At 33.5% G+C, this 23,859-nt stretch overlaps 1 protein-coding gene and 1 long non-coding RNA gene across 2 annotated transcripts in view; both read right to left on the bottom strand.

Moving 5' to 3' along the window:
• Positions 1-23,560, bottom strand: part of LOC132717295 (small ribosomal subunit protein eS21-like) — a 37,153-nt gene extending 13,593 nt beyond the window's left edge. The window contains exons 1-3 of the mRNA XM_060700726.1: positions 23,410-23,560; positions 11,974-12,037; positions 7,705-7,776 (exon numbers count right to left, since the gene is read on the bottom strand). Coding sequence (XP_060556709.1) covers positions 7,705-7,776; positions 11,974-12,037; positions 23,410-23,459 — 186 coding nt within the window. The 5' untranslated portion in view covers positions 23,460-23,560. The remainder of the gene's footprint in view (positions 1-7,704; positions 7,777-11,973; positions 12,038-23,409) is intronic.
• On the bottom strand, positions 19,353-20,422 carry LOC132717294 (uncharacterized). Its single transcript, XR_009623941.1, has 2 exons — positions 20,242-20,422; positions 19,353-19,920 (listed from the first exon to the last, which is right to left on the bottom strand). It is a non-coding gene; the product is annotated as an uncharacterized LOC132717294 (long non-coding RNA).
• Positions 23,561-23,859: the final 299 nt, after the last annotated feature.

Raw genomic sequence — 23,859 nt, 5'->3', positions numbered from 1 at the left:
AAACTTGGAAGCAGAGAAATCGAAGAAACGGACAGTTATTTGCACCTAGGGGTTCCTTGTAATAAGTCTTTATCCTTATCACAAAAATATAGAGGAAAGCTGTACTAAACTCCGCAAAACATTTTATAGCTGTGCGGATTGTGGAATACAAAAACATGGGTTTAAACCCGCTCACGTCTAAGAAAATATATGAATCAGTAGTTTTACCGCGAGCGCTTTATGGGAGTGAACTGTGGAATGACATTACGGACGCACAGTTAGCTCCCCTTGAACGAGCTCACCGTCAATGCATAAAACATATACAAAGCGTTCCGACAAATTCAAGAACAGACTTCGTGTTAAGCAGCCTAGGCATGTATCCGATAGGCGTCATCATTGACAAAAGGAAACTCCTCTTCTTCGGTTTACTGTGTCGTTTGAATACAAAATTTAAAATTAAACAAGTATTTTCAAATAGACTTACGTCGTACATGCTGGAACCGAGAAAAGTGTCTGGATTTATCCCAGATTTATACAAAATATTAGGTCGGTATGGACTAACTTCGTTCTTACGAATTTACATGAACACTGGAACTATACAATCATCATACGCATGGAAAAACACGATCAAATCAGCCATTCACAAAACTGTTGAATTCGAATGGCGCAATAGAATATTATGCGATGCCAGTCTATCTAGTTTCTCCCGCTTGCACTCAAAGTATGAACCTTGTATGTTATGGAGATTCAGTCGCCAGTATAAAACATATCAAATTCAATGTGTCTATGCATTCAGACTTCTTTCAAAATTTTTCTCAAGAAGCTATGAAGTAACGTGTGATAAATGTGAATTACCCACTGACTATATTGTGTTACATCTTATTTTCTTCTGTGAGAAAATGGAGAGTATCAGATCTACATTATGGTCTAACCTGTCACATATGTTAGCATACAACAATTCGAAATCTTTTGTTCCTTTTCACCAGAATCACAACTTTTAGAAATGTTCAGTGGTTTTGATTCTTTTGACATGAACGATAGCCTGAGAGTATCATGTTTTAAGGTGTTCCTAGCAAGTGTCTATAACATGACTACCTAAGCAATGTATAAACTGTGATATAAGCAGATGGCGAATAACTTCATTGCATTAAGTTATATTGAGTTATGAACGTGTACATAAAGATTTAATACTGAATGTTATATATGTTCAATTATTTATGTTTGATTTATGAATTTCTTATTATAAATGTACATTTTTGTGATATCATTACTCTTTGTTCACAACACAACTTACACGCCTTAATGTTTCGTTTTCGGTTTAAGGTTAACGTATGTAAGTGTTGTTTTCATTAAGAATCCCTTTTTATCTTTTTTTTTCAACTATCGCTCAATTTAAATCATAGACAATGTAGATTTTAGATAGTCAATAATTGATAGTTTTGCGTAAGTGTCCTTATTCATATATAAAATAACAATAACTGGCCTAGCTTAAACACATCTTAATCGCCTTGATAATTTCGTTTCGGTTAAGGCTTATTACTTAATGTGTTTTTTGGCAATCATTTAAATATTATAAAAAATTTGTTTTTTGTTGTTTTTTTTTTTTTTTTTTCTCAATAATTATTCATCGTCTTTCCTCAAAATTAAAATTATTGTAACTTTAAACTTTACTTAATTGAATTGAATTTTACCTCTGCCTTCACCTAAGTAATTTTGTTACACTAAACAAGCTCAGGTCTGATGCTCTTGATATATACATATGAACCTGATATCTATGCAACTAAGTAGCTTATTCCCTTTATATATATATATTTATTCATTCAGTTAACATTTGTTGATAGATATCACAGATTAATTGCATTATTTTTCTTTTAGTATGTTTGTACATATTATAATTATGCCTTTTCTTTACTAATTTATTTAATTCTAAAACAATCTTGTATTTATATCTACTGTATATATGATCTTTTGTACTATCTGTAATATGTATAATGTAAATGCTCTTCAGTAATGGAGGAAATAAAGATAATAATCATTTTGTTTCATACCGTCACAAATGTATCCCATTTTCCATGTGTTATTGAGATCTAGTCTTTGCTTTTTTTCAGATGGGCCATGGATACTATTAGACGACACTTTGAATGACATCTACAAAATGCCAATTCAACAAAAAGCTTGGCTATTGTCTTTGATATGTTGACATACATGTATCTGATAGAAAATAAATAGTTTTTGATTGACATTACTAAGGGTGTCATTTTACAAATAGAAGTGTTTGTACTTTTTATGTGAACCAGTGTATCAAAAGTGCAATTCAAAATTATAGATTTTGTTAAATTGTACCATAGTGTCAAAATATAAAATTTGTTATACTGTAAGAGCTTCAAGATGTCGGCTTTACAATTGTTTATTCAATGAAATGTGCAGTATTTAATGCACGAATATCAAATAATGAAAAACAGAATAAGTCTAGATTTTTTAACTAAAACTTTTGTCATTTTAGCTCTTTTATTGTGCTTAACTCCTACCACGCAACCAATGTAGACTCAGATCAGCAGAATTGCAACCATGCAATCTGATGAGAATCTGTACTGTTTGCTGTTCAGATTAGAGTCAAACTTTAAAGTAGTGCCTGTAGCAAACAAACATCAAAATTAACACATGTTTGGGTATATTGTCTTTATTCAATATTGAAATAACATTAAATGGCATTAAAGCTATGCAGATTTTAATCAGAATTATTGTTTATATGATAAAATATGATAAAACATAGTCAGGCAATGTCAGTAGTGTAGGAAAGACTGCCATGTGCAAGAAAACACCCTGAACTTACGACAGATTTTGAAAAAAAAAAATAAAAAAAATAAAAAAAAATCCCTACCTACCCTACCTAGCAATTTTGGGAAGGTTACCCTAAACAAACAATTTTTTTTTTTTGGCCTTGTACAATTTCTTAGTGTCAAAGCAAAAAGCAAAGAAGGGCTTTTAATTACTAACAAAATCTAGTCAGTATACATGTATACCAAACTACCATATTGGCATATAACCTGCTTTGATTTTTGCTTTGACACTAAGAAATTGTACAAGAATATTTGTCTTGCATACATGATGGAAACTGGTTAAATTATGCAACAGAAATTACGTATTAGTCAGCTCTGGAGACAAGGGTTGCAAAGCCTTTCAGTCTTTAAGCTGAATGATGTTCTAAGGTAAATACTGGGTATTATAATCACTAAGTTGACATATAATGCTTCTTAATATCATAGTTTACTGTTATTTGAATTTAATGCTAACTGTGAGAGTGATAAAGTCAAATATTAAATGCCTAAAGACTGCCATAGCCAAGAAAGACCTTCAATGCGCATATTTTTCGACCTTTGAAATAATTTTTCCCTGACTTTTCACTGACTTTTCAGGATTTTCATTTTTCACTGACCAAATTTCAAAATTCCCTGACAATTCCCTGACCTTGAAAAAATACCCAAATTCCCTGACTTTTCAAGTCCGCTGGCAACCCTGTTAAACTGCCAGTGGAAAATATGATTTTTTTCCCCAAAAGTATGAAAACCGCGCATTTTTTCCCCACAAAAAGGGCTAGGGCGCCTTCCCCAAAACTAGTGAAAAGGCCCTGAGATGTCATTTAAAGCAAAAGTTTACGGACGGACGTCGGACGCCGGACGAAAGGCGATCACAAAAGCTCACCCTGTCACTTTGTGACAGGTGAGCTAATAAAAAAGTGCTTAAAATGAAACACGCGATTTATCAACTTATGTTTCATAAAGTTAAAAGATATAATAAAAATCAATTTATGAAAACTACACACAGGATTTGTCCGAGATTCGAACTTGCGCCTACTACATGTAGGTTACAACTTCGTCATACTTACCACTAGGCCATCGAGCAGTATTAATTGATATAATCATACATGTAATTATACTTACAATAAAATCGTTAACATTAATCATAATAAGTTAAGTAAGCAAACGAAACAGCTCCCGAAAATTATTGAGTCTCGGGTAAATATTGCCAAACAATACTTGCTTATTTAATAATGATAACAGTTTCTTGACAAAATTGTTAAGCAAGTTTGCTTCAAATATGTTTTATTATAACATAACATAAATTTTTTGCATAAAACTCTCAGCAAGAAAGATATAATTGTGGCAAGTAAATGAAAACGTGTTTATGAATAAACATTACTCAACTTATTGTTCCTCTTTTCTTTATACTAGAACCATTAAACTGATATTTTCTTTTATTTATGATAATACAATCATATTTCTATCCGGCGACTTGATGCTTTAGCATCAAAATCTCTACTTGTTGATAAGGGAGTAGTTTTATTACTGATGAAAGAAGCGATACATCCAACAATACAAGGGAGCTAACTGCTACAGAACACACATTTCTTGTTATACAAGTTATCTACTATAGTACCTTTAATGATAATAAAAGTTAAAAAAAAAATTCTTTCTTTATATCTATTATATATGACAACTTTAAATGATTTGCGCCATCCTTCTGATAATCAATAAATTGTGGACAAAGATTTTTTGTAACTAATGTATTACAGTCCAACAGTTGAATATGCAAGGGCATTTATCATCAAACTGGTCAAATTTTTATAACATCAAGTTGTTAAAATACCAACAAATATGTTATAGATACAACATATACATCCTGTTATTTTGTATACGATGAACAAGAGGGCCATGATGGCCCTGAAGTCGCTCACCTGTATATAGCGCCCCCCCCCCCCCCCCCCCCCCCCCGGCAGGGCCGATTTTAACCCAAGGGCTTTTATTTGAACAAACTTGGTAGACACCCATAAGAAGATGTTTCATGCTAAACATCTAAGCTCTAGCTCATTGGGTTTCTTAAAAGAAGATTTTTTAAGTTTTTACTATACACATATAGTTAATAAATGACACCCCTGGGGCGGGGCCAGTTTTGACCCCAGGGCTTTTATTTGAACAAACTTTGTAGGCACTTACTAGAAGATGTTTCATGCTTAATGTCTAAATTGCTAGCTATTTGAGTTTTTTCAAAGAGATTTTTAAGTTTTTGCTATACACATAAAAGGAAAATCAATGACCCCCAGGCGGGGGCCAATTTTGCCCCCAGGGCTTTTATTTGAACATACTTGGTAGAACAACCCCATTTAGAACATGTTTCTGCTAAATATCTTAGCTCTAGCCTTTGAGTTCTTTAAAAAAGATTTTTAAGTTTTTACTATATGCATATAAGGAAAATCAATGACCCCCTGGGCGGCCAATTTTGAACCCGGGGGCTTTTATTTGAACAAACTTCGTAGACACTCTGAGAAAGATGTTTTCATTGCTAAATATCTTAGCTCTAGCTCTTTGGGTTCTTTAAAAAGAAGATTTTTTAAGTTTTTTACTATATGCATATAGGGGAAAATCATTGACCCCTGGGGCGGGGCCAATTTTGACCCCGGGGCTTTTTATTTGAACAAACTTGGTAGACACTCACTAGAAGATGTTTTTCATGCCAAATATCTAAGCTCTAGCTCATTGGGTTTCTAAAAAGAAGATTTTTTAAGTTTTTACTATACACATATAGTTAATAAATGACCACCCCTGGGGCGGGGCCAGTTTTGACCCCAGGGCTTTTAATTTGAACAAACTTTGTAGACACTTACTAGAAGATTTTTCATGCTTAATATCTAAACTCTAGCTATTTGGGTTTTTTCAAAGAAGATTTTTAAGTTTTTGCTATACACATATAAGGAAAATCAATGACCCCCAGGGCGGCGCCAATTTTGACCCCATGGCTTTTATTTGAACAAACTTCGTAGACACTCATGAGAAGATGTTTCATGCTAAATATCTTAGCTCTAGCTCTTTGAGTTCTTTAAAAGAAGATTTTTTAAGTTTTTACTATATGCATATAGGGAAAATCAATGACCCCCCTGGGGCGGGGACAATTTTGACCCCGGGGCTTTTATTTGAACAAACTTGGTAGACACTCATTAGAAGATGTTTCATGCTAAATATCTTAGCTCTAACTCTTTGGGTTCTTTAAAAGAAGATTTTTTAAGTTTTTACTATATGCATATAGGGAAAATCAATGACTCCCTGGGGCGGGGCCAATTTTGACCCAAGGGCTTTTATTTGAACAAACTTTGTAGGCACTTGATAGAAGATGTTTCATAATTAATATCTAAATTCTAGCTATTTGAGTTTTTTCAAAGAGATTTTTAAGTTTTTGCTTTACACATAAAAGGAAAATCAATGACCCCCAGGGCGGGGCCAATTTTGCCCCCAGGGCTTTTATTTGAACACACTTGGTAGACACCCATTAGAACATGTTTCATGCTAAATATCTTAGCTCTAGCTCTTTGAGTTCTTTAAAAGAAGATTTTTTAAGTTTTTACTATATGCATATAAGGAAAATCAATGACCCCCTGGGGCGGGGCCAATTTTGAACCCGGGGGCTTTTATTTGAACAAACTTCGTAGACACTCATGAGAAGATGTTTCATGCTAAATATCTTAGCTCTAGCTCTTTGGGTTCTTTAAAAGAAGATTTTTTAAGTTTTTACTATATGCATATAGGGAAAATCAATGACCCCCTGTGACGGGACCAATTTTGACCCCGGGGCTTTTATTTTAACAAACTTGAAAGACACTGACACTAGAAGATGTTTCATGCTAAATATCTTAGCTCTAGCTCTTTGAGTTCTTTAAAAGAAGATTTTTTAAGTTTTTACTATATGCATATAGGGAAAATCAATGAACCCCCTGGGGCGGGGACAATTTTGACCCCGGGGCTTTTATTTGAACAAACTGGGTAGACACTCATTAGAAGATGTTTCATGCTAAATATCTTAGCTCTAGCTCTTTGGGTTCTTTCAAAGAAGATTTTTTAAGTTTTTACTATATGCATATAGGGAAAATCATTGACCCCCTGGGGCGGGGCCAATTTTGACCCCGGGGCTTTTATTTGAACAAACTTGGTAGACACTCACTAGAAGATGTTTCATGCCAAATATTTAAGCTCTAGCTCATTGGGTTTCTAAAAAGAAGATTTTTTAAGTTTTTACTATACACATATAGTTAATAAATGACACCCCTGGGGCGGGGCCAGTTTTGACCCCAGGGCTTTTATTTGAACAAACTTTGTAGACACTTACTAGAAGATGTTTCATGCTTAATATCTAAACTCTAGCTATTTGGGTTTTTTCAAAGAAGATTTTTAAGTTTTTGCTATACACATATAAGGAAAATCAATGACCCCCAGGGCGGCGCCAATTTTGACCCCAGGGCTTTTATTTGAACAAACTTCGTAGACACTCATGAGAAGATGTTTCATGCTAAATATCTTAGCTCTAGCTCTTTGAGTTCTTTAAAAGAAGATTTTTTAAGTTTTTACTATATGCATATAGAACCCAAAATTTTTCTCTTTTTTGACATTAAAATTTAAAAGACTTTCCCTTAAATTTTGTGTACTGGCAGAATTTAAAAGAAAGTAGTCCGGCAAGACACCAGTGAAAATACGGAAAATATGTTTCACTGCAGTGAAAAATAAATTTTTACAGTGAAAATACGGAAAATGAAAATACGCATTTTATTTCATCAATATTTCTCAATATTTCATTTATAAGTATATAATAAATCACAGTATGCTCCCACTTTTTTAAATAGAGGCATAATAACTTTACAGTCATTGATAAATATTACAATTAGTTATAACTTATACCAACCATTCTTCTGATTGGTCCACAGACAGCGTAAGTTTTATATGTACCAGTCATTCTGCCAGTTGTCTCATCAACCTAGAATATATGGAACAACTACACATGAAGTATTATACTTGTGTAACATCTTACAATATAACAAGACCACCACATACACAATAAATATTGCATCTTTTTATATTTAGAAGTTCTCCCTTGCAGACTAAGTTTAATTATTCATGACTGACGGCCTCATAAACCAAAGATCTATTAAATTACAGACCCAGAAATAGTAAAGAAACAATATAATAATAATAACAATAATAATAATAAATATAAACAGCAAACATAAATTAACATTTCCTTAATTTTTCTTTATTTTCTAATATATTAATTAATCAAACCCTTCATAACCTTTTCAGAGACTGTTTGTGTCTAATGTCAAATGTTTATTACTGTTATTTCATTATTATATACCATATGTACATCACAACATGGTAAGGCAACCTTTTCTTAAAAGATGCTAAGGTGTTTGTGCTGCCAAGAGATATCTAAGCCTGAGCTAATTTCAACATAAGTTAGCCATCATTTCACATAGATAACTAATCAGCAATTTTCCAATTTCTCCACAAGTGACTGATGACATCTAATCTCACATGAATTCTGAACCAGCGGTTGGAAGCAAATGACCATAAGACTCAATATTTGAGATCACTTGTCACAATGTCTATTCTAGAAATTCCAAAAATAGTGTGAATTTTCCCCCTCATTAAACAAGAGGGCCATGATGGCCCTGAGGTCGCTCACCTGTATATTAGAGGCCCCCCCAACCCCAACGTTGCAGGGCCAATTTAGCCCAAGGGCTTTTATTTGCACAAACTTGGTAGACACCCATAAGAAGATGTTTCATGCTAAACATCTAAGCTCTAGCTCATTGGGCTTTTTAAAAGAAGATTTTTTTAAAGTTTTTACTATACACATATAGTTAAAAACAATGACACCCCTGGGGCCGGGCCAGTTTTGACCCCAGGGCTTTTATTTCAACAAACTTTGTAGACACTTACTAGAAGATGTTTCATGCTTAATATCTAAACTCTAGCTATTTGGGTTTTTTCAAAGAAGATTTTAAGTTTTTGCTATACACATATAAAGAAAATCAATGACCCCCGGGGCGGTAGAGCTGTCATTGATTCAGTGCAAAGCATATCAACCATAGCTCTTTGAGTTCTTTAAAAGAAGATTTTTTTAAGTTTTTACTATATGCAATTATGCATATAGGGAAAATCAATGACCCCCTGGGGCGGGGCCAATTTTGACCCCAGGGCTTTTATTTGAACAAACTTGGTAGACACCCATTAGAACATGTTTGATGCTCAATATTTTAGCCATAGCTCTTTGAGTTCTTTAAAAGAAGATTTTTTTAAAGTTTTTACTATATGCATATAGGGAAAATCAATGACCCCCCCGGGGCGGGGCCAGTTTTGACCCCAGGGCTTTTATTTGAACAAACTTGGTAGACACCCATTAGAACATGTTTAATGCTCAATATCTTAGCCATAGCTCTTTGAGTTCTTTAAAAGAAGATTTTTTAAGTTTTTACTATATGCATATAGGGAAAATCAATGACCCCCCGGGGCGGGGCCAATTTTGACCCCAGGGCTTTTATTTGAACAAAGTTGGTAGACACCCATTAGAACATGTTTCATGCTACATATCTTAACTCTAGCTCTTTGGGTTCTTTAAAAGAAGATTTTTTAAGTTTTTACTATATGCATATAGGGAAAATCAATGACCCCCCGGGGCGGGGCCAATTTTGACCCCAGGGCTTTTATTTGAACAAACTTGGTAGACACTCACTAGAAGATGTTTCATGCCAAATATCTAAGCTCTAGCTCTTACGGTTTTTTAAAAGAAGATATTCAAAGTTTTTTCTTTCGGTTGCCATGGCAACCAGAGTTCTGCATGGAATTAAATTCTTTGAACAATTTTTAAAGGTGACCACCAAAGGAACATTCCTGTGAAGTTTGGATGAAATTGGCTTAGTGGTTTATGAGGAGATGTCATTTAAAGTAAAAGTTTAGGGACGGACGCCGGACGAAAAGCGATCACAAAAGCTCACCCTGTCACTTTGTGACAGGTGAGCTAACAAGAGGGCCATGATGGCCCTGAGGTCGCTCACCTGTATATAGGCCCCCCCACCCCCTGGCCAATATTTACCCAAGGGCTTTTATTTGTTTATTTGAACAGACTTGGTAGACACCCATAAGAAGATGTTTCATGCTAAACATCCAAGTTCTAGCTCATTGGGTTTTTTAAAAGAAGATTTTTAAAGTTTTTACTATACACATATAGTTAAAAACAATGACATCCCTGGGGCAGGGCCAGTTTTGACCCCCGGGCTTTTATTTGAACAAACTTTGTAGATATTTACTTAAAGATGTTTCGTGCTTAATATCTAAACTCTAGCTATTTGGGTTTTTTCAAAGAAGATTTTTAAGTTTTTGCTATACACATATAAGGAAAATCAATGACCCCCCCCGGGCGGGGCCAGTTTTGACCCTAGGGCTTTTATTTGAACATACTTGGTAGACACCCATTAGAACATGTTTCATGCTAAATATCTTACCTCAAGCTCTTTGAGTTCTTTAAAAGAAGATTTTTTAAGTTTTTACTATATGCATATACTATATGCATATAGGGAAAATCAATGACCCCCTGGGGCGGGGCCAATTTTGACCCCAGGGCTTTTATTTGAACAAACTTGGTAAGACACTCATTAGCAGATGTTTCATGCTAAATATCTTAGCTCTAGCTCTTTGGGTTCTTTCAAAGAAGATTTTTTAAGTTTTTACTATATGCATATAGGGAAAATCTATGACCCCCTGGGGCGGGGTCAATTTTGACCCCAGGGCTTTTATTTGAACATACTTGGTAGACATTCACTAGAAGACGTTTCATGCCAAATATATAAGCTCTAGCTCTTATGGTTCTTTAAAAGAAGATATTTTAAGTTTTACTATATGCATATAGGGAAAATCAATGACCCCCTGGGGCGGGGCCAATTTTGACCCCAGGGCTTTTATTTGAACAAACTTGGTAGACATTCACTAGAAGATGTTTCATGCCAAATATCTAAGCTCTAGCTCTTACGGTTCTTTAAAAGAAGATTTTTTAAGTTTTTTACTATATGCATATAGGGAAAATCAATGACCCCCGGGGCGGGGCCAATTTTGACCCCAGGGCTTTTATTTGAACAAACTTGGTAAACACTCACTAGAAGATGTTTCATGCCAAATATCTTAGCTCTAGCTCTTTGGGTTCTTTAAAAGAAGATATTTTAAGTTTTTACTATATGCATATAGGGAAAATCAATGACCCCCTGGGGCGGGGCCAATTTTGACCCCAGGGCTTTTATTTGAACAAACTTGGTAGACACTCACTAGAAGATGTTTCATGCCAAATATCTAAGCTCTAGCTCTTAGGGTTGTTTAAAAGAAGATATTTTAAGATTTTTCTTTCGGTTGCCATGGCAACCAGAGTTCTGCATGGAATTAAATTCTTTGAACAATTTTTAAAGGTGACCACCAAAGGAACATTCCTGTGAAGTTTGGATGAAATTGGCTCAGTGGTTTATGAGGAGATGTCATTTAAAGCAAAAGTTTACGGCCGGACGACGGACGGACGCCGGACGAAAAGCGATCACAAAAGCTCACCCTGTCACTTTGTGACAGGTGAGCTAAAAATAGGGGGGATTCTGAAAAACATGGGTGCCAATATAAAGTGTAATTGCGTGAAATTTAATGTTCAATTTGTTATTTATATCAACCCAGGACTTGTCTTTTTATCTAAAAAAATTTGAAAGGCAACTGGATTTTTTTTATTAATTAAGAACCAGATCAGCGACGGGTCACCCTTGTTTTCAGGTGTATTTTGGGGTTAGATATAATAGTGATATCGGACTGTGCATCTCCCGCCAAATGACAATGATGTCTGATCAATGCTGGGTTTACAAAATAAATATATTATTCATTTCTTTTATGAAATGATTTGTCTGCACTCTGTAATCAACTTTATACATAAACACATTCAACCGATGATACTCTTTGAACGAAAATATTTATCAACGGCAACAAGGGTTGTCCTTCTCAACATTTTCAATGAAAATAAATTTTATTTAGTTCATAATTACCTGCAATCGGTTTTCAGTGTTCATGTAAACAAATGGGCCATCTACATTTTATACTTTTCAGGAAAATTTATCAATTAAGAAGTATGTTTAACGTATTGATAACTTACATCAGCAAAGTTAACTTGAATTGAGGCATGGTCCTTTGCAGCAATAATTCTGTTGCTTGCAGAGCTGAAAAAGTATTAATTGGCATAATTAATATATTCTAAAAGATACATGCGGGACAATATAACATTTTAATCTGACGGCATATGAATGCATTGCACTTCCATAGCAAGGGGCCATAATAGGGCTGCTTCCCCAATGAAAGTTTTTTCATGAAAAAAAGTTTTTAAAATGAAATTATATAAAGTTTTTTCTACCCTTTTGCAGATATACTATGAATTTTTCCCCCAAAATTAAGGGCAGTGCTGCTTCCCAAAATTGTCAAAAAAAAGCCCTGTATAATTAATAATTAGACATTTTTAACAGGCTGGTGATTAAGCCCAATCAGGCTTATGACATAAAAAATCATATTTCTAGAAAAGTAACAAAGATTTTTCTTTTAAACTTTGTTTATTGAGAATAATATTTGACATTTAAACAGATACTGTTACTTTGTGAGAATTATTTCCCCTTTTTCATGTTTTTATAACACATAATTTTTTTAGCCTTTAAAAAATATGTTACACAATTATGCAAAGTGTAAAACAAAAGAAGTTAAATAACTTCTTTATGGCATAATGCTCAAATTCATTGCGCCAACACCTTTCAGCATAAATTTCATTCAGTTTTCAGAGAAAAGTTTAGTGTTCAGTGTCAAAGAATTGTCAAAATATAAATGCCTGAAACAGAATATTGAATCCAAATATATAGAATAAAGGTACTGGCGCAATAATCTTGAGCAAAATAAAGTTGTTGGACACACTTCTTAATAGAATTTTACATTACAACATAATTTATATGAACTTAAAATATTTTGTTTCCAGATAATGGGAAAAAGTAAAATAATCTTAAGAAAATAAAAGATAACCATAAATTTTTATTTTGAATTTATCACATATAAATGTTTAATAAACATTATTAGCAAGTTAGAAAGAATTTTTAGAAACATTTCAATTATAGATAGATAGATAGAGGTGGGTGGGTGGGTGGGTAGGGTAGGTAGGTAGGTAGGTAGGTAGGTAGATAGATAGATAGATAGATAATTTATTGACGTATACATTCAGTACATAGTCATATTACACACATTTATATAGTACAATCAAACACAATATCATGGTACATGAACAAAGTTGTAGCACAAATTTTCAATTTACATATTTTTGGAGAATGAACGTTAACACCATTTAGTACTAAAGTGAGCTTATCTATTATAAAGCGTTTACATTCTTAAAGATATAAAAATGGATTTTAAACTTAAATTATATGCTGTGATAAGATTCCATTTAACAATGTTTCATACTAGACACATTATCAAGTAATTTCAAGAAATAAACAATATCACATTTAAATACAACGAGACAAATTTATACATTGATTTACAGAGCATTTAGTAGTTCAATTCGATGTTTTGTAGCATAATACAAATATTTACCTAAACCTATTAATTCAGACTTCTTTTCAGTACTTAATAATTCAATCAATTTGAACATACTTGGTCTTCTGTAGTAGTATTGCTTAATGTAAAGAGAACGTATATAAGAGTAACTATTACAAACACATATAAAATGGAATTCATCTTCTATTTCATTACTATCGCAAAGCTGACATATGCGTTTCTCACGGGGTATTCTATTAGCACCATATCTACCTATTTCAATCCGAAGTTTATGTGACGATAATCTTAATCTTGCTATGCAATTTCTATAAGTTCTGTTATGGAGAATTTTCAGGTAGTTTGCCATTTCAAATGACTTATGCAAATGTACATATATATTACTTAACAATGGACTGTTTGAAATATCGCTAGAAAGTTTTTGCAAAAAGCAGTCAATCATCCTTTGTTTAAAAAGTTTAACAAAATATTTGGCTTCGTATTGAAATGGGTTGTTCCAAACATCAGAGAACCCGTACTCATTTAATATTCCATGTACTTTAGGAGCCCAACATTGATTGTTGTTTTCATGTAATTCAAATGAAGAGTACATAGCAGTTTTCAAAATGATATTATCGCTATTAATTATTTTAAGCCAGTATGTAATAATTTGCACATATCGTTTAATAAATAATGGATAACGACATAATTCTCTATAGATTGCTGCAGTACAAGTACTTTGTTTCACTCCTAATATAGATTTACAGAATTTAAGATGTAATCGCTCTATATCCTTTGATTTAGAAAATCCCCAAACAGCACTAGAATAGCTGAGAACTGAACCGACAAAAGAGTCAAAAAGCTGCAACGCAATGCTATGGGTTAATACTCATATTTATTGATGTTCTTTAATAAAACAGACATTGCCTTTAAACCTTTACCAATTACGTATTGATTATTAAGTGTAAAAGACCCATTGTAATTAAAAACTACGCCTAGATAGTTGAAATTGTCGGCAATTTCTAGTAGAATATCACTATAATACCAATTTTCATTATCTTTTAAAGGCCCTCTTTTCCTAAAAACCATTATTTTGGTTTTATTTGTAAAACAAATTTATGTCTTAAGCCTTATCTAGTCTGTATAAGCCACTTTTTTAACATTTTTCTTTCGTCTTATGTGGCATTAAAGTTTTGTATCAGACCTGTTATGAAACCTAACCAGAATAAGACATGTTTGTGAAACCTTGTTTAAATTTGCAAATACCCTTTTCCTAATTTATTCTTGTGCATTATCTGATGAAAATATTATTTCAACATTGTTCTAGACTATTTAAATTATTACAAGAGCTGTCAGTAGGACAGCACGCTCGACTATTCTAAGTGCTTGATAGTAAAAGAGCCTTGATAATGTTAAATTTTTTAGGTTCACAAAAGGGCTAATTTTTTTTTATAAATTCATGTAATACTGGCCTTAGAGACAGTCTAATTATACAGTATTGGCTTGACTATTCGGAAGGTAATGTCACAAGGGTGTTTTATTGAGTAAAATAATACTAATTACCTATGAATACATAAATTTGACAGAAATGGTACAAAAGCTTGTTATTAAGATTTTTTATCAAGTAAATCACTGCTTTATTATTATGAATGCATAAAATTGTCCCAAAAAAGGCACAAACCCTTCAGTAGTTATTGAGATAACAGCTTACAAGCAAAACTTTACCATGAATTTCTAAGTTGAAAAAGGGAAGAAAAATCAGCCTAAATGCAAGATAGAATAATGGATCTTTGTCAGTGACCTACAATTATGACCCTAAATGCATATGTGAAATTATAAATAAATATCTTTAATAGTTATTGAGATATGTAAAACTTGCATGTGAACATTAACCAAGAGACTAAGTAGAAAAGGGGATATGAACCAGCCTTAATGCAAGATAGATTTATGGAACTTGGTTAGTGACATACAATTATGACCCTCCAAAATGATTATGACCCTAAGTGCATGTGTAAAGTTTGAAGTAAATATTTTTGAAGACCTGTAACCTTTAACCAAAATTTCTAAGTTTCAAAGGGGCAAATAATTCTACAAATATTGCAGGCAGAGTTATGCAATTTTGCAAACTGATGTACATTGTTACTATAAAAAAGTATTTAAAATTTCAATTGAATATCTCAAGCAATAATTGAGATATTTGACTTTACAAAAAAACTTTAACCAAAATTTCTAAGTTCAAAAGGGGCATAATTCTTTCAATATTGTAGGCAGAGTTATCCAACTTGTCAATCTGATGAACCTTGTTACTATAAATAAGTATTGCAAGTTTCAATTGAATATCTCAAGCAATAATTGAGATATTTGACTTTACAAAAAACTTTAACCAAAATTTCTAAGTTAAAAAGGGGCATAATTCTGTCAATATTGTAGGCAGAGTTATCCAACTTGTCAATATGAAGTATCTTGTTACTATTAATAAGTATTGTAAGTTTCAATTAAATATCTCAAGCAATAATTGAGATATTTGACTTTATAAAAAACTTTAACCAAAATTTCTAAGTAAAAAAGGGGCATAATTCTGTCAATATTGTAGGCAGAGTTATCCAACTTGTGAATCTGATGTACCTTGTTACTATAAATAAGTATTGTAAGTTTCAATTGAATATCTCAAGTAATAATTGAGATATTTGACTTTATAAAAAACTTTAACCAACGCAGACGCCGACGCGGACGCTGACGCCGGGGCGACTACAATAGCTCTCATATTCTTCGAATAGTCGAGCTAAAAATACTAATATTGCAAATAAAATTGCATATCGTCCATGACACTTGGGAAGTTGGGAGTCACGCAAGACCTCGCATGACGTAGTTCGGGGGAATTATTCAATCGCTTTGAGTACTGGCATGTACCATATTTAGAACATCTTTGTTGACATGACATGATTTCAATACACTAGCTTTCATTTTTATTTACTTTTTTTATTTTACACTAATAAAATAAAAAAAGAATATAAGTCAGCAAGTCACAATTTATAGTTTTGGGAAAAAAGTATTTTGTTAAAAAAAAGCACATGGCATTGTTTCTGTAACCGTCCACACATAATTAAATGAACCCCGAGGTCAATCTCGTACTTACATGATCAAACATCTTGGCAGCGAAACGATGATTATTTTCATCTGGTAGTTTGTGTTTCAATTAAGTTTTTTAAGTGTTGATACTTGGCTTATTAATAGATTATATATATCTTTTCAGTGATTTTTTTCACTGTATTTTACAACCGAATAAAGGCTGTTTTCCCTAGCCAAAAATAGGTATATTTTCCCCTAAAAAGCTAATATCTTCCCCTAAAATGCCTCGTTCTCTTCCTTACCAGAACCATGACTTAATAGCATCTGACTTATATCAGCTAGAAGACAGAAATCTGTCCCTATAGAGATAGCCTTTTCTATGTACCAATTCCATGCATGTTAAATTAAATTGAATTAAATTTTCAGTTGTTGGAATTTGATTTCAGGTTTCCCCTTTTTCTGATTTATCCCCCTATATTTTCCCCTTGAGAAAGCCAGGTTTTTTTTTAAAAACTGGGGAAAAAAATCACTGCTTTTTCAGCATCACTTTTACCTAATGGCATGCTCTATGAATGATAAGGAGTGTGTCAGATTCCTGGCACAATTACTGGTGAACTTTCCCTATGCATCCATTTTCAGCGTTCATGTCATTGTATATTAATGGGTATGCTGAAGACCTTGAGCTAAGCCCGATCAAGCTTTTCACCAGTCTGTTTAATTTTTTTATGTTCCTATGTTTAAAAGCAATACCCATTAAACGTTGGGTTTTAACAAAATGATTATAACAAGCCTGTAATGCCGATATAATGGACTGAGCTCTGTCAGTCTATTTACCCCAAGACACCCCTAGACTACCCCAAGACAACATCAAGTAAATTTACCAGCATTATTATGTCTAAACTGCCCTATTGAAGATTGTGTCTACCATGTATAGACCCATACTAGGTAGAAGAGAGGCAGAAGAAGACAAGTGAATTGGTGTTTGTATGTGATGAACATTGTAGGGGTGTGTGACGAACATTGTAGAACTATACGTTGAACATTGTAGAACTATGCATTGAACATTGTATATATAAGTTTAACTATGCATTGGACATTGTAAAAACAGTAAATTATGCATGTGTTGCTTGTTTGTTAATATTGAAAGTTTTTATATAAAATAAATAATAAAAGATATCATCGTAAAACTTTTGTTGTTGTTTTTGTTGTTAACTTATATTTTATTTCTTGAAAAGTGTTTACACTTTAAAGCAAAATAAATAATAGAAAAAATGGGGCCGGGTTGACCAGAAATAACATTGATTTGCCGGGTTGACCAATATGGGGCCAGGCTGACTTGTACTGGTTTTCTTAATTGATTTCTTATTGATTTTTTTATTTCATTATATTAAAGAGCATATCAATAAATATTTTAGTGATGAAAGAAGTCCATACATAATTAACAATATTTTATATATTAAACAGTAATTAACAAGATGACACGTAAATAATTAGTTGTCGTATATAATAACACTTTCCCAATATACTTATAGCGAGCTCGACGAGCTGGCCCGAAGGGCCTGCTCGCAAAGCGAGCTTTACGGTAACGCGAGTACCTGCTAAGTGACGGTTTTGAAAACTTTCGTCCGAAATATAGAATTGGACACATCGCAACTTTTCGAATTTAAAGATAACGATAAAAACTGAGGAATTCTGACTGAAAACGGATGTGTAGACTGGTCACCCGCGCACGTCTATGGAAACCATAATTGGACAGGGAACCAGAATAACGGAAGCTGTGTATAATATATCGAATGACAGTTTTAAAACGGAAAATGTAAAATGAAAATTGATGGCGCCATTTTGTTTGAAAAATCTAATAAATAAAAACAATTTTTTGTCGAATTTTGTTGTGAAAACTATCTAGAATGAAAGAAAATGGTCTAACTAAGAAAATGAATCCGAACACCAATATCTTTTATTCAGTCGTTAACGCTGTACATAAGTTTAAAGTATTGTTTACATGACGTCACAATGTAGCGCCAAACAGCACGTGCAAAACAATCAAATCAAGTACGCTATTTTAATGTCGCAAACGTTTTAAGTTTTACATTTATTTACTTTTAATAATCTTTATTTCGCTTGAAAAATTATAGAGTGAAATAAAATAAACAAACAAAGTTTTATCAACGTTTTCAAAACTCGATATTCATTTAACCACAGGAACTTGAAATTCTATCAAATAACCAATATTAATTATAATATCCAAATATACCCCCTATATACTATAAAAAAACACAAGGAATGAAACGCCTTTTCCCCACCCGAACATAATTTACGCCGAACAAATCAACAAAACAACGGATCAAATTATTCTATCTGGCCATTTCGATAAACAATACATAAATGAATCAAATACCACCGATAACTTTTTAAAATCGCGTAGCTGTGTAGGAATTATTCAACATTTTCTGATTATTTCCTGCGATCTGAGTTTGTCGCCGACTCCATTCCGTGACGTCACTGGATTTTGAATCGAGGAGAATAATATTTATTAAAACTAGAAATGTGTCATCATGCCACGGATGCCCCCGCATGCAGCCAAAATTTCAGATGTTATAATATTTAGTTCCAAATTTGTTTGCACAAATTATTGTTTTCATTTTAAGTTCAAAGCCCTTAAAACTTTTCAACGTTTACACAAACCATTTTCATACAATGTTCAAGGCACTGAAATTATTCAGTCTTAACCTTTTGAAAATAGCATATTTCATATTTGTAGCCAAAATTATGGCTACATACATTTCCACAAAAGTATGAGTGCTGAAACTGAAAGTTCAAATTTTTTCCAACATTCAAGAAAGATAAGTTTGTCCAAAATCATTGAACCATGACCAAATTCAAACTTAAACTGCTTATTCCAAAGATGTATCTATATTATTTTCAAAGTGAAAGGGACATAACTCTGCCAAAAAATCATCGAACCATGACCAAATTCCAACTTGACCTGCCCATTCCTTTGACATATCCATATGTCAAATTTGAGTTGAATATGTAACACTGTTGGGTAGATAATGAACAGAAACTGTAAATTTCATATTATTTTCAAAGTGAAAGGGGCATTACTCTGCCAAAAATCATTGAACCATGACCAAATTCGAACTTGGCCTGGGCATTCCAAAAAAATATCCATATGTGAAATTTGAGTTGAATGTGTTGTACTGTTGGGGAGATAATAAACAGAAACTGAAAATTTCATATTATTTTCAAAGTAAAAGGAGCATAACTCTGCCAAAAATCATCGAACCATGACCAAATTCAAACTTGACCTGTATTTTCTCATGACATATCCATATGTCAAATTTGAGTTGAATGTGTTGTACCGTTGGGGAGATAATGAACGGAAACTGAAAATTTCATATTATTTTCAAAGTAAAAGGGGCATAACTCTGCCAAAAATCATCGAACCATGACCAAATTCGAACTTGACCTGTATTTTCTCATGACATATCCATATGTCAAATTTGATTTGAATGTGTTGTACCGTTGGGGAGATAATGAACGGAAACTGAAAATTTCATATTATTTTCAAGTAAAAGGGGCATAACTCTGCCAAAAATCAGCGAACCATGACCAAATTCAAACTTGACCTGTATTTTCTCATGACATATCCATATGTCAAATTTGATTTGAATGTGTTGGACCGTTGGGGAGATAATGAACGGAAACTGAAAATTTCATATTATTTTCAAAGTAAAAGGGGCATAACTTTGCCAAGAATCATCGAACCATGACCAAATTCGAACTTGACCTGTATTTTCTCATGACATATCCATATGCCAAATTTGAGTTGAATATGTGCAACCGTTACTAAGATAATGAACGGAAACTGATGATGACGGAATGACAGAATGACGGAAGGACGGAATGACGGAATGACGGAATGACGAAAGGACGGAAGGACGGAACAGGGTAACACTATATGCCCCGGCCATTACATGGCGGGGGCATAATTATTTTTAATAAGTTCCAAAAAATAACAGGTATGTATAAAACTTTTATACAAATTATTCTATGTAAATAGATTTAAACATCTTCATGTAAAACATTTTAACAAATTACTTTTATAAATACATTTGAAAGGGAAACCCCAAACAAGAACGGTAAATCTTTGAAATAGTACTTTCGTTTTTAACAAAAAATTGAGTACTCTATTTGATATGGCCCATCAAATAAATTCAGCCCTGTCGTAAGAAATAAATCAGTCATTTGTTCTAGTTTGACAGTATTTTACTTGCAAACTTGTTATTTTTGGAACTTGTTAAAAATAATATTAATAAATATTATTCTCCTCGAATCAACATCCAGTGACGTCACGAAATGGAGTCGGCGACAAACTCAGATCGTGGGAAATAATCAGAAAATGTTGAATTATTCATATATAGCTACGAAATTAAACAAGAGGGCCATGATGGCCCTGAGGTCGCTCACCTGTATATAGCCCCCCCCCCCCCCCGGCCCAATTTTTACCCAAGGGCTTTTATTTGTTTATTTGAACAGACTTGGTAGACACCCATAAGAAGATGTTTCATGCAAAACATCTAAGTTCTAGCTCATTGGGTTTTTTTAAAAGAAGATTTTTTAAGTTTTTACTATACACATAGAGTAAAAAACAATGACACCCCTCGGGCAGGGCCAGTTTTGACCCCTGGGCTTTTATTTGAACAAACTTTGTAGATATTTACTTAAAGATGTTTCATGCTTAATATCTAAACTCTAGTTATTTGGGTTTTTTCAAAGAAGATTTTTAAGTTTTTGCTATGTATATAAGGAAAATCAATGACCCCCGGGGCGGGGCAGTTTTGACCCCAGGGCTTTTATTTGAACATACTTGGTAGACACCCATTAGAACATGTCTCATGCTAAATATCTTAGCTCTAGCTCTTTGGGTTCTTTAAAAGAAGATTTTATAAGTTTTTACTATATGCATATAAGGAAAATCAATGACCCCTGGGGAGGGGCCAATTTTGACCCCAGGGCTTTTATTTGAACAAACTTGGTAGACATTCACTAGAAGATGTTTCATGCCAAATATATAAGCTTTAGCTCTTACAGTTCTTTAAAAGAAGATTTTTTAAGTTTTTACTATATGCATATTGGGAAAATCAATTACCCCCCAGGGCGGGGCCAATTTTGACCCCAGGGCTTTTATTTGAACAAACTTGGTAGACATTCACTAGAAGATGTTTCATGCCAAATATCTAAGCTCTAGCTCTTTGGGTTCTTTAAAAGAAGATTTTTTAAGTTTTTACTTTATGCATATAGGGAAAATCAATGACCCCCTGGGGCGGGGCCAATTTTGACCCCAGGGCTTTTATTTGAACAAACTTGGTAGACATTCACTAGAAGATGTTTCATGCCAAATATCTAAGCTCTAGCTCTTACAGTTCTTTAAAGGAAGATTTTTTAAGTGTTTACTATATGCATATAGGGAAAATCAATGACCCCCCGGGGCGGGGCCAATTTTGACCCCAGGGCTTTTATTTGAACAAGCTTGGTAGACACTCACTAGAAGATGTTCCATGCCAAAAATCTTAGCTCTAGCTCTTACAGTTCTTTAAAAGAAGATCTTTTAAGTTTTTACTATATGCATATAGGGAAAATCAATGACCCCCCGGGGGCGGGGCCAATTTTGACCCCAGGGCTTTTATTTGAACAAACTTGGTAGACACTTATTAGAAGATGTTTCATGCCAAATATCTAAGCTCTAGCTCTTAGGGTTGTTTAAAAGAAGATATTTAAAGATTTTTCTTTCGGTTGCCATGGCAACCAGAGTTCTGCATGGAATTAAATTCTTTGAACAATTTTTAAAGGTGACCACCAAAGGAACATTCCTGTGAAGTTTGGATGAAATTGGCTCAGTGGTTTATGAGGAGATGTCATTTAAAGCAAAAGTTTACGGACGGACGACGGACGGACGGACGGACGCCGGACGAAAAGCGATCACAAAAGCTCACCCTGTCACTTTGTGACAGGTGAGCTAAAAAGTTATCGGTGGTATTTGGTGCATTTATGAATTGTTTATCGAAATGGCCAGATAGATTATTTTGATCCGTTGTTTTGTTGATTTGTTCGGCGTAAATTATATTCGGGTGGGGAAAAGGCGTTTCATTCCTTGTGTTTTTTTTATAGTATATAGGGGGTATATTTTGCATATTATCGTTAATAGTGATAGAATTTCAAGTTCCTGTGATTTAACGACAGGGGTGGAGCCATATTTAACACAGTACGTGTCACGTCACACGCACTCGTCACTGCATTTGAAATAAAATGAGCGATTATTTCATACTATTTCACGTTTAAATTACATCGAGCTCGCTTTGAGGCTTTGCCTTTTTCAAATTAATCTTTATTTTGCTTGAAAAATTATAGAGTGAAATAAAATAAACAAACAAAGTTTTATCAACGTTTTCAAAACTCGTTATTCATTTAACGACAGGGGCGGAGCCATATTTAACACAGTACGTGTGACGTCACACGCACTCGTCACTGCATTTGAAATAAAAATGAGCGATTATTTCATACTATTTAACGTTAAAAGTACATCGAGCTCGCTTTGAGGCTTTGCCTTTTTCATATTAAGATTCTTGGGGTGTCTTTGGGTAGTCCTGGGACTAAAAATGTGCGTCATTCTGTCCCAGAGTAGTCTTGGGGTAAATAGACCGACCCGACTGAGCCTATTCCAATGACATCAGGTCTTACCCACTTGATTTTCGGGAAGAACTATTGTAGTGTGAATTCTTAAGAAAACTGCATGATTTTTAAAGAATATTTCAACTGGTGAGCCTCTGTTAAATATGGCAACACCTGGACGTAAAAGTTGAACTTTTCTTCTGACACACTGTTAATGTGAAGAAATCCTTAACCTTGTATAAAGATATTTTTTTCTTTTTATTTTAAAAGAAACACATCGGCTTACCATTTTCTTGGGACATACATGTCCACAAACTCTCCTGTTTCGTTCTGCATGTTGTGGTTTTTAAGTTTTTGACCTGAAAAATATGAATATTTATTAATTTAATCAAATCAGCAATAGTAAAATCACAAATTTCGTAAAATATTAGGAAAGCATGTTTCACCTGGTACTAGCAAATATGGCGACCGGAAAAGGAAGAAACACGTGTGCTTATGATAAATTCCGTACGGAGTACGGACTATTATACTTTCCGGTACTGTTAAAATATATAGTATTACTTTCAATCGCATCTTCTCGGCCTTTTAGGTATTCTTTAGGGTTTCGGTTTTTCTTTTTTAGATAGTATTCATGTATATGCTCACGCCCACATTTTTTTTATTTTTTTTTTATTCAAAATGTGTGTGTTTTTTTAAAACAAATTATTTTCATTAAGAAGAAGGTTTGTTGTTGCAT

This window comes from Ruditapes philippinarum, unplaced genomic scaffold (genome assembly GCF_026571515.1).
Source record: "Ruditapes philippinarum isolate M1 unplaced genomic scaffold, ASM2657151v2 ctg6577_1_1_1_1, whole genome shotgun sequence".
Taxonomy (NCBI): Eukaryota; Metazoa; Mollusca; class Bivalvia; order Venerida; family Veneridae; genus Ruditapes; species Ruditapes philippinarum.
This window is presented reverse-complemented; position numbering and strand designations above follow the sequence as displayed.